This window comes from Brachyistius frenatus, unplaced genomic scaffold (genome assembly GCF_029030835.1).
Source record: "Brachyistius frenatus isolate BFR_SWC_R1_liver_20210118 unplaced genomic scaffold, ASM2903083v1 Contig_49, whole genome shotgun sequence".
Taxonomy (NCBI): Eukaryota; Metazoa; Chordata; class Actinopteri; family Embiotocidae; genus Brachyistius; species Brachyistius frenatus.
The window spans coordinates 1750715-1762958 of NW_027210648.1; the positions used below are offsets into that span (position 1 = coordinate 1750715).

General features: G+C 44.3%; 1 protein-coding gene across 2 annotated transcripts; it reads left to right on the plus strand.

The window, feature by feature from the left end:
• Positions 1-210: 210 nt before the first annotated feature.
• Positions 211-10947, plus strand: sap130a (Sin3A-associated protein a). Of its 2 annotated transcripts, XM_069704054.1 has the most exons (21): positions 211-323; positions 954-1082; positions 1178-1443; positions 2313-2480; positions 2563-2689; positions 2815-2930; positions 3027-3151; positions 3670-3817; positions 3909-3999; positions 4116-4220; positions 4337-4478; positions 5128-5243; positions 5392-5691; positions 5793-5964; positions 6803-6901; positions 6989-7350; positions 7445-7690; positions 7776-7901; positions 7995-8098; positions 8570-8683; positions 9573-10947. In XM_069704054.1, the coding sequence occupies exons 2-21, from the start codon at positions 971-973 to the stop codon at positions 9729-9731; spliced, it is 3198 nt and encodes a 1065-aa protein (XP_069560155.1). In that variant the 5' UTR covers positions 211-323; positions 954-970; the 3' UTR covers positions 9732-10947. The 2 variants fall into 2 exon arrangements, with proteins under 2 accessions (XP_069560155.1, XP_069560156.1); XM_069704055.1 differs by having other exon boundaries at positions 211-1082.
• Positions 10948-12244: the final 1297 nt, after the last annotated feature.

Genomic DNA, 12244 nt, shown 5'->3' on the forward strand with positions numbered 1-12244 from the left:
CCTCCACATGTCAGCAGGTTCGCTCCAGAGTTACTTCGGCTATCTCCGTCAACCACGTGACCGCGGTGCTGCAGATTCGGAGCGGTCGCCTTTGAGAGCCCCGCCCCTCCCGGAGCGAGGCTCGGGTCGGGCGAAACATTGCGGAGCACCGATTGGTCAGCGATCCGGCAGTCTTTTGTCTGATTGGTGGATTGAAGCCAGGAGGTTTGGCTCTTCCTGAGTGTTCTTCCGGCTTACATGTTGGAAAAAAAGAAAAAGAAAAAGAAAAGACGAATGGAAAAAAATTGTACTCCAAAAAGCGACCATTGCCTAGTAACTCAGCGGTACGGTAACGTCTGCACACATCCAGAAACGTGCTTGTTTGTTTCTCCGTACGAAGCCTTCGTGCTCTTCGGGAAGTTGAAGATTTAACATGAAAGCGAGTCTAACGTTAGCCTGCTGCTAGCTAGGATAGCTGGCTAACAAGGTAGCCTTCAGTTTTAAGCTCACCGAAGCGAAATCAGTGACCGCGGTGAACACTGTCCGACCGGACCGGTACCGCGGTGAACACTGTCCGACCGGACCGGTACCGCGGTGAACACTATCCGACCGGACCGGTACCGCGTTTGGTCGTTTTGACGCAGGCAGTCAACGAGCTGTTTCTGCACGTTCACTCGATATCTGCTGTTGTTGTGATTACTGACCACTTAACGTCAAACAAAGGTTCACATCGTGCTCCTGTGATCAAACGCAGCCGTTTGCATCCCGTTTATTTCATGTAACCGGTTGTTCTCCGTCACCTCGTCCCTCCTGGCTCTTTTTCTAGCAGCTGTGACGGTTTCTGTCCGCGCGCTGCCCGGTACGAGTTAACCGTTAGTCCTCGTTCACAATCATCGTCAGGACTAGAAACATACAGACTTGCTCTTCAACACGGCTGGTTCTGGTGTTAATGTACAAGCTTAACTCTATTCTAGGCCGTAAATAGTCAAGAATGAGCTCCCAGCAATTCCCCCGACACGGACTGCCTGCCTCCAGCGGGGGAGCACCACAGATCCCTGCAGCTGGGAACCTGGTGCCTGTCAATCAGCCTCCACACGCTGCAGGTAACACACCGCTACTGCACTCGGTCTCAGGAGACCTCACACGTGGCAGAGAAGACGACCGTGAATTGATGTTGAGTCAAACTATTTTCCTCCAGCCGGTGCAGATGCAGAAAGCGGTCGGGATGCTGACCGCGGTCCTCAGGATCATCAACCTGCGGGGGGCGGAGGCACGCTGGCGTTCAGAGACGACAAACAGGAGACCATGGTGGTCAGACCTTATCCACAAGTGCAGACACACGGCCAGCCGCAAGCTTCTCCCCAAACCGTGTCCATCCAGCCGGGCACACCTGTGACTGTACCTGCCCCCTCTGTCCACCTCCCACAGGGCCAGCCTGCAGTCCTCACTGAGGGACAGATGAAGGTGACGTTTACATCTCTAACTGTTCTACGAGCTTTATATATATATATATATATATTTTTTTTTTTTTTTTTTTTTTTTTTTACACCATCTCCAGAGTAAAATGAACACAAGATGGTCCCTGACTGATGTATATTTATTCACCCGCAGATTATTTTAGATAACTTTTCAGATGTTGAATGCTCAGGTAAACCTGCTGTTGGGACAAGCCACGGTTCATAGTTTGCACCGGTAGTCTTAACATTTACGTAACGATTTGCCCGCTTTTTCTCATTCTCATGCCCTGCAGAAACTGTTGGACAGTTTCATGTGCGGGCTTAATATCACAAGGTTTATTAGTATGTTTGGTTTTATAATCTGAGAGCAAAATTGGCAGCAGCCAGGGGCAGGTTAGACAACAGAATGAACAGAACATTTCTTGATGGGTAATTCTAGCTTAATGTATTTTTTTTTTAATCTTGAATTTCATTTGTAAGTATATAATACTTTCTTTCTTTTTTAAAGACCCAAGTTGAGAGCTAAGTGGTCAGGTTTCCAATTTTTACTTGGACAATCACATCAAGCATTGTTTTTGTTTTTTTTATATGGATGCACACACTTGTTTAATTTGTAGTGAATCCAAAATAAATAATTTCAGAGGACTTAATCTGAAATGACTCTGACAGCTAACTGTTTTTTGCTTAACCTTCTGAACTCCACAAATCATTTCTTCTTTTAAAATAAATCAGTCAGAAACTCCTTTATAAAAATTCTGCAGGATTCTACTGTGCCATGTTTCATATAGCAATTTTTTTTTTTAAATTGCATTCCTTGTTATTCCCTCCAAGATAAAAAGAAACCCAGAAACATTTATGTTTTGTGTCTTATTTTAGGCTGTCCTGAAGTCACCTATGCCAAGTCGTCTTATTGCTCCAGCACCAGCATCCAACCAGGCTCATATACCCATCCCCCCCAAGGTCCCCAGTCACATTACAGTCACCATAGAGAGCAGTATTGCTCCGACCCCATCTATCCCTGTGGCAACCATCAGTGGTCAGCAGGTGAGAACACTGTACATGGGCTGTTAGTGTGTATTATCTGTCTTTTTCCTGCTGATTACTAAACACCTTCATAATGTTTCAGGGTCACTCCAGCAACTTGCACCACCTGATGCCAGCTAACATTCAGATCATCCGGGGTAGTGCTCCTGCTCTGCAGATCGGGGCCTCTGCAGTCCCTCCCCAGACCTTTACATCCCATTTACCCCGAGGTATGCATGCTGTAACAAGAACAGTTTGCCAGGCTCGATGTTTGCTTGTCTTTGAAACAGTAGTCCATTTCTCACTCACTTGTTGCAGTGTAGTTTCCTATATCAGTGTGTTCTTTGCCCTGTAGGGGCGGCTGCAGCAGCTGTCATGTCCAGCTCCAAAACTGTCTTGCGGCCAGCCACCGGCACCAATGCGGGCCCCGGCCAGCCCACAGTGCAGCACATCATCCACCAGACTATTCAGGTGCTCTAAATTTACTTTAACATAAAGGAATGTGAATATTGAGTTAGAAATGTAGAAGCATTGTGTATAAATTGTGTTGTGCTGTTCTGTCTGCAGTCCCGCCCTACTGTAACAACTTCTACAGCCGTGCTCCCAACTGTGGTGGCCCCGATCTCAGCGACGAGAACTCAGTCCCCCGTCATCAGTCCAACGGTCACACACTCTGCAGAGGTAGCACATGGGTAAGTAGTAATGCAATGATGATGTTGATATTAACTCGATTCATTATGCAACGCAGTGGTTTTCAGTTAACCAGTTAACCACACTATAATTCAGGTTCATCCATAAAAGGAAATCCAGACCAGTTATTTACCCAAATGTTCTCAAATAAGCTGTCATTTAGTAATAGATGTTTCTTAAATGGGACATTTGCATCATTGATGTCATGTTTTAGTTCAGTTAGCAATCACACTAGAAGCATACTGTGCACAAGTCCAACAGAAACAGAAGCACCTTTTCAATTGGGCACGGTACGAACTGGACTTTAGGGGTAAAACGTGCCGGAGCATGGGACGGATCGCTGAGTGGGAGTCGACCCGTTGAGGCTGGAAAAGGTGTCCAGTACACTACACGCTAAAAAAAGCAACCATAAGTCAGAAAAATGAATGTACTTGAGTGTAGTGTGGAAATGAGGATGCACTCTGATCTTTTATCAAAACTGTGCCCTGAGGTCAGTAATTTGACTCTTTGACTGTTTCAGGCGTCCAGGCCTGACCATTCACCCCCCTCCTGCCACCGTCAGTATTCAAAGGCCTCAGACATCCCGTGACACTGCAACACGGATTACTCTGCCATCACACCCTGCAATTGGAGCTCAAAAGCCCCAGCCTCCACACACCATGGCACAGGTTAGTGCTTCTTGATGACATCCTGCAAAACTATTATTGTAATTATAGACATTGGCTAATTCTTCCTTGTTTTGTTTTTTTCCTCTCACAGAAGCCCATCTTCAGTACTGTGACACCAGTTGCTGCAGCAACTGTGGCACCAATTGTTGCCACTAACACTGTACCATCAACAACCACAATAGGTACCAGCTTTTTGTAGAGAAAAACTGTATCAGCTTGTCAAAAAAACTTTCCAGAAATCAACTAAAATTGAAGTAGTTTACACAAATATCTCTAAAGTAGTTTCATTTATCTCTAGGAGCTGTGCCACATTCCCAAATGGCCAGTAACACCATTGTCACCATGACAATGGCCTCACACTCCTCTCATGCAACAGCAGTAACCACCTCTGCTATCCCTGTTGGTAAGTTGGCTCTTTTGTTTCACTTGCCTTGAAACTGGTGTGTGCTGCCAGTGCATATGTTCTCTTAACTTTGATCAGTGTGTGTCGTCTTAACTGTCCTATGGTGTTGTTCACAGCTAAAGTGGTCCCTCAGCCCATCGCCCACTCTTCATCCCGTGTGCAGCCTGACTACCCAGGAGAGAGAGCCAACCTCATCCCAATCCCAGGCCACAGGTCGTCTCCTAACCCCGTCACCATGGAAGCAAGAAGTGACAACAGGTGAGCGCACAGTGGTGGTGAATCTAGTGTGACTCATTGATACAGTTATACAGTTGGATGCAAACGTTGAGCAAATTACATATTTAGCAAATTTTTGAAGTAAATACAGTACAAAACCTGCAGGGAACAGCAAATGAGCCTTTTTTTTTTTTTTAAATGTCATGAACCAAAAAACTAATTTAAACCTTAATTGTTTTAAGTGCAAATAGTTTATGAAGCCAGATTAGAGTCAGCCATCACTCCCATGTCAGTTAAACCCTCCTGCAGCTCTTTTGCTGTATACAGTGGTTCCCCATCTTATTTTAGTGGGATTTTATCACTTAAAACAGTGACTTTATGATGGAACTAGTTGGAAAGTAGGGGAATCACTAAAGTTATCTTAACATATTGAGTGAAGACATGAGTGTCTGATGGCAATCCCTCCAGTTGTTGTCCAGTTATTTTGGTTCAGACCAACATGGTAGACTGACCAAGAATATGACAATTAAGGATGTTTATAATCTATTTCTTGCGATTATGAAAAAAATATTATATAAAAGCATCTATTGCTAAGGTAATGAAGACAAATTTAATTAATTAACCTTAAAACTCAATACTTTATTGAGATGAATATGAATCTTTTATTCATCGTCCATGTTTTCTTTTCAAGGCCTTCCGTGCCCGTGCAGTTCCAGTATTTCCTGCCAGCCTACTCCTCGTCATACCCTCTGACACACACCTACACCCCCATCAGCAGCTCTGTGTCCACCATCCGCCAGTATCCCGGTAAACACTGCTAACCAACTTTGTTTCACTGGCAGTCACTGCTTGGATTGTGACAAATTGACATTTTGGTAAAATGCTGAATTGTGTCTTCTAAATGTGAATCTAGTAGAATTTACAAACTCATTTTACTTTAATTTTTCTCTCCAAGTGACTCCTCAAGCTCCGAGTTCAGCACTGCCCACTCAGGCTGGAGTGGGCGTGGCCACCACTGTCCATCTGAACCACATGCAGCTGATGGCAGTGGACCGGATTGGTCTGCCCTCTGCACAAATCAGCACCCAGGGGATCCAGCCAGCACCAATCACTGCGCAGGGCCTTCAGCCTGCACCGATAGGAGTCCAGGGCCTACACACGTCTGCACCGATCACCACACAAGGAATACAGCAGGCCCCGATCGTCACTCAGCAGCAGCAGCAGCAGCAACAATCGCAGTCTGAAGCTAAACCTGGTAATTACTGATCTGATTTTACCTCATTAACAACAACATGGTGTTGATGAATACTAAACTGAGACTTGGGCTGTTTTTAATGAACATTTTATTCATTTCAGGGGTTGTTTTGGCTGATGGCTTTGTAGCGAGCCCCATCAGCAGCACATTCAGCACCACCCAGCCAGTAGCCACCATGGTGCAGGCGCACACCCAGGGAGGAGTTGGAGGAGCTCCCACACTGGTCTCCTCCCCGAGACCCAGCATCCTCCGCAAGAAGCCTGCAAATGAGGGGTGTGTACAACACTGGCACATGAAGCAGTGGGCTTCATGCAATGATGTTTCTATATTCCTCTTCTCTTTTCTTACCTTTTCCGTAAGGTTTGCTTCTATTAATCGGATTTAGCGAACTTTAACGTCACAAAAGTTTCAACTTGGTTAATACACTTGCTTATGAATAGCTGCTTGTCCCTGAGATGTGAGCATCTGCATAGACTGTGTAAATAACACCTTACCTAAAATAGTGCTGAACGGGTGAATTTACAGTAAACAGAGTAGGTAAGGTTGTCAACATGAACAAAAAAAAACATTTCACAGATTAGGTGAATCAGGGGACTTGAAACCGTTAATATCAACAACCGCTGCTAACAGTGTGCCACCAGAGTAGAGAAGTACTGTTGACAGAAATGTACAAGATAGATGCTAGAAAAACACTTAATTAAGTGAACCATCAATGACTTGGATGAGAAGCAGTTGACAGTCATGGAGCTTAATTAGTAAAATATTATGTAGTAATTATCTATCATAATTCACTTGCTGGTGCCACCATACAGGCAAACCCTCTTTCTTTAAATTACTGTTGCTAATTTGTTGAATAATTCCAGACCTTAGTAACGTTAAACATGATGTAATTTTTCAAACTTATCCCAACCCTAAAATTAGACATGGCTTTGTGTACAGTTATGTAGCACTTATTTGCAAAACTAGGCTTTACAGTGGCACATAGTCATAGTGCACGGACTCTTTCAGCAGTCGATTATCCAAATACAGTCTCATAAACTTCTACAAGTTCCTACAAGGTTCTTAAATGTTTTCTGTTAACAAACAGCCTCTGTCTGTCTTGGTGTTTCAGGTGTGTTCGTAAGAACCTGATCCCCGCTCAGCCCAGTGAACCCGGTGGGGGCAGAATTGATAGTGGTGTGAGAGGAGCAGGATCTCCCCGACCTGCAGGGTGAGCTTGTGTCACACCGCTCTCATCCATGTTCACTTCCTGTTCTGATTTGAGTCTATGAGCTGACGCTTGTGATTCCTCCCTCAGTGTGAAAGCCAAAGCTGAGGTGCACATGGCAGTGGCCCCTCCTGTCATGGCCACAGTAGAAGCACTGCCTTCTCAGGGAGGAGAACAACAGGTCGTGGCCTCTAACAACCAGCTCCTCGCCCAAGCCATCCCCACCATGCTCGCCACGCCGGGCCCTGTACCTCCATCCCAGCCCTCCACTGTCCTCTCATCCCTGCCAGCAGCCATGGCAGTGACGCCCCCTGTTCCTGCCTCGATGGCCAACACTGTGGCCTCGCCCACTCAGCCTGCGGCCAGTAGCACTGCAGCTTGTGCTGCCAGCTCCACCTGCCCAGATGTGAAAATCAAGCAGGAGGTGGAGACAATGGACACCTCCCAGCCAGGTGAGGAGCATGTTTCATATATCGGTAATCTGATCTGGAATCTGTATGAAAATGGAAATAAAAACACACATGAATGTTGTTTACATCCTCTCAGATTCAACTGCAAACATGTCATCAGCACCGGCCCTCACCACACAGGCCTCCAGCCTGAACACTCCTGCCACAGGGGATCTGATCACTGGAGCTTCCCCAAGGAAAAAGCCCCGCAAGCAGCAGCATGTTATTTCTACTGAAGAGAGCGAGATGATGGAGACCAACAGCACAGATGAAGAGAAGGCCCCAGGCAGGCCCATCACCGGCAGGGCCGAGAGGCGTGAATCTCCACCAAGGGAATATGTTGGTATGTCATGCCAACCTTTGCCGTGAGGATTACGATGTGTGTTGTCGGCAGTATCACCAGTTTAATGCCTGCTTTTGTGTTGAAGATGAAGAAGGAGTGCGTTACGTGCCAGTCAGACCTCGGCCACCTGTTACCCTTTTGCGGCACTACCGAAACCCCTGGAAGGCTGCCTACCACCACTTCCAGAGGTACAGCGACATCCGGGTCAAAGGTCAGTATCTTACTACCTACAGGCAAAAACACATGTTTTATACAGCTTGTGGCTTTTTGTTTCTAACTCTAATTGCCTTTCTCTCTCTCTCAGAGGAGAAGAAGGGCACCCTACAGGATATGGCCAATCAGAGAGGAGTGGCATGCCGAGCACAAGGCTGGAAAATTCACCTGTGTGCTGCACAGCTCAGGCAGCTGGTGAGTACAGGGGGGCAAAAATGTGTATTTACATTGGCCCATTTAATACTGTTTAGTCTTGAAGGTAGAGAGGTTACGCTGAACATTGTGCTGCAATATATAAACAATAACGCATGATACAGTGGAGTCATATTCGCATCGAACTGAGCAATGACAATTATTTTGATTAAACTCTTAGATATCTAGAGGACATAAAGAGCCACAGTTTTAGAAAAGATTAAAAACATTTAAAAATAATGTTAAAACACTGTATAGTGACATTTACAATTACATTTCACTGACTTTTGTAACCAAATCAACTCAATTAGACAAAAATAGCCCCTTTAAAATAATGTTAATTGAACAGTAACTCCACTCGTGTCTCCAAGTGATGCTCTGAAGGGACAAAATCGTTCTCATGCACTTTGTTTTTCCTACATGTCTTGACTGAACTTTTGTAAACATAGTTTTTGTCTGTTACTTGCTTTGTAGTCGAGTTTAGAGCATGATGTGTACAGCCGCCTCTCCACCCTCCAAGAGGGCCTGATCCCAAAGAAGAGGGCGGGCGCTGATGATGACCTCCACCGAATCAACGAACTTATACAGGTAAGGTTGTTACTGCAGGCTGGGTTGAGAGAGGAGGCTGCTGTTTCAGCCAGCAGCTACGTTTACAATAATTTAATATGTTTTACAGACTAAACTGAACTCAGCAGGCAGATATTTCTCTGTTCTCTGTTTAGGAGTGACTGAGATTGTCACATTGTTGGTCCACCTTAAAGACCTGTCCACCTTAAGTGAGCCTGGTCAGATTAGGCTAACGCATTGTTGCTAACTTCAGAGTGAACCCCCTTCCCTTTCTTGTGGCCAGCTAGACACAGGAACTTGGCTTTGGTTTTGAAGAGGTTTTGCATTTAATTACTAAAACAGCCTAAACTGCACACACGGCACTGCTACATTCACACAGCTACACTGCAAATTTCATAGTCACCTCACCGTCACACCCACTCGCTCTCTCTCATTCAGGTTAGATGCTGTGAGAGCGCACTTGGCTCTGTTCCTGAGGAAACCCTGTCTGTGGACAGATCTTTACTTCAGCACATGAATGCACATTCAAGATTAATCCACAGAGCACTCCCAAGACTTTAAATCAATGCAGCTCTGAAATAAAATACCATTAATAAAAACCAGCATAAATGCATCAGCTGTGTTGGTTTCGGTAGCCTATTAAAATAAATTGAAACCAATGGGTCTCTTGTAAACTCTAAGCACACATTTTCTGGGCTGATTGTGCAGAGCCATGTATCAGTTTGGGTACAACTTGTAGTCCACAGTTTCTCCTCTTTAGGTTGTCAATTTGCCTTAATTTATTTATTTTTCGGAACTCATTTTAGTAGCGTTGATGATGCTCAGCAGACTCGGTACAATCCAACAGGTAACCTCTATTCCCAATAATTTGCTTTCCACCGCTGAAGTAATGCGTGCATTTGGTTGCCAGGGTAACATGCAGCGCTGCAAGCTGGTGATGGACCAGGTGACCGAGGCCAGAGACACCATGATGAAAGTGCTCGACCACAAAGACAAAGTGCTGAAGCTGCTCAACAAGAACGGCTCCGTCAAGAAGTCCTCCAAACTGAAGCGTAAAGAACGGGCATGAGCTTCACGTCCGTCGACTACCACCACCACTGCCCCCCTCCACGAAGGGGTGAAGGAGCTGCTCTGAATTTTTGGTGCTATGATTTGCTGCATACAATCGCACGCACCCTCCTTATCTGCCTGAGAGCGGACGGAGAGAAGCGGCAGGAGGGCTTCAGGAAGCAGATAAGGAACAGGGTCTCATTGAAGACACAACGCACACATTGAGCGTGGAACATTGTAGGTGGACGGCCACAGTCCCCCACCCCTCCTTTTTTTTTTTTTTTTTTTTTTTTAAGACCCCTGAGACCATTTTTACTAACTTAGTATCTGCCTCTTCTTTTAAGACAGTTGGAAGCTGGCACATTGTGTATGTGTGATATTTGGCACTAAATGCTGGGGCAGTCAATCTGAATCTCAGCACGTCCCGTAAGAGAGATTTCTGTTAAAAGTGAGCAACCATAGAGTTATCGAACGGAGTAAATCATAGTCATTTAACAGGATTCCTTTAGCAAACTGTGTATAAAGACTTAACTCAGTCGTGCTCTTTTCATCAGTCTGTGCCTTCATTTTGTCAGTGTACATGAAATGGACAAATACTTTGAACGATGTTCCACATGCTGTCGAAATACTCTTAAAATATCCTTCAAAGAAAAGTGTCAGGTCAATTTCACTCCTTCCCCTTTTCTTTTCATTCAACTGGTGTGGATGAATAATTACCTTTTATCAGCCCCAAGTTTAGGTGTAATCGAAAAAGTACTTGTTCCTGAGAAGTACTAAGGTTGCAATAAATAAAAGAACCTAAGTGTGGGAAAATGGATTGAATTTACGATTAAAAAAAATGCCATTAAGGAATAAACCATGTTCTTTGATCTGAGAGTGAGAGGTCAACGTTACATTCAAAACTGCCATCACTTACCATTTAATCCCAAATGAATGGATGTCATGACAGCGATGACATCACTTTGATTTCCCTTCGGCAGAAGGAGGAGTGACTATCCTCGTGATCACAATGGCCGATTGAATTCTTGTAAATCACTGTAAATGTGCTTTTGGTTTTTCCATTGACCGGGTTCTTTTCACATTTTGTACTCAATGGACATGTGTGCTGTGTGTTGTGCCGCTTTGTGTTGCAGAGTGTGACGACACTGGCGTAGTCAGATGAAGCGAGCCTGAAACATCCAGCCATTGTACATTGTTTTTGTCTGTGTAATTATAGTAAAGATACCTAAACAACACAGGGTACACTGTAATTTTCCCTTTGTATTTTTACTGTCTGCTAATTGTCTGTTTTTGTTGCCGTTACTTTTGCCAGCTCGACGTCTGCATCCAATTAGACTGAATCCACATTCTGTCAAGCAAACATAAACAGACCACACCTGAGGGCAGATAGTGACACAGTACAGTCAGTCTTCTCATTGTTGGTCTTCAAGGACCTTCACATCATGTGGTTTCATTTCATTGTTATTGAATATGAAGAAGCTACAGCACAACCAAGAAAAGATACCTATTATACAACCCTGTTTTTATCCTCTTGGGTGAATGAGTCTTGATGGTATTTTAAGCCACCAAAACTCTTGGATTTCTTCCTTTTAAGGTTTTACTTGTAGAAGTCATTGTAGTTATGTTGCTCAGTCTGATCTGTCTGTAATGAATTTGTCATACAGCTGGTACAGTTGGTATGAGCTGTGTTATCCACCTTCCAACATCTCCTGTGTGAGCGCAGCTGTTACTCTTTACTATTGTTTACAACATAATTGCCTCCGAGTACGTCACATGAACCATGACGAGGAAAAGTGAGTTGCTGACATTTGGGTAATTGACTTTCTACTTTGAGCACAACGTTTCCCACCAGTTTACTGGAGGTTTAGCCAACAAATGTTTTTTTTTTTTTCCTGCATTCAGGTTTATTCAATAGATACTTTTTTTCTTTTTTTTCAACCATCTATGTTTGGGAAAGACTAAAAATGTCAAATATGATTATGTAAGATGTTTTTATACTGGAAATATTGTGTTTGTATAGTAATTGTTTGAAGTGGATACTTTAGTGGTGTTTTTATAGCCTTGTTTTAACATGTCAACCAGTTTTCAGTTATCCGACTTCTGTCAAATTATCATCATATTCAATGGCAGATTAGAGGCAGTCGTTGTTTAAACCCAACTGGAACTGGTGCTCTGTGATATAAGTAGATGGTTTTTAGAGTCTGGTATTTAGTGACACTGGGTGGCTCTACCTTTGCAGGAGCAAAGTCAAAGAGCCATAAAGCGGCTGTGCTGGGAGAACTTCCTGCTTCACAGTGATCCAAGAAAAAGGTTCCCTGAGCTATAGCACGGGCTGCCACCTCACAAACGGCTGTTCTCAGGTAAGAGCTGACACAATTCACACACGACGGTGTCTTCAACTTGGTGAATATACTACAAAATGTCCCCCGAAGAGGATATTTTGTTTATTTTTTTGCAAATGTCAGTAATTCATTTTAATTTTATGACATTCAGTATAAACTCATGGAAGTCCTGCTCATATGGTGAGAGGAG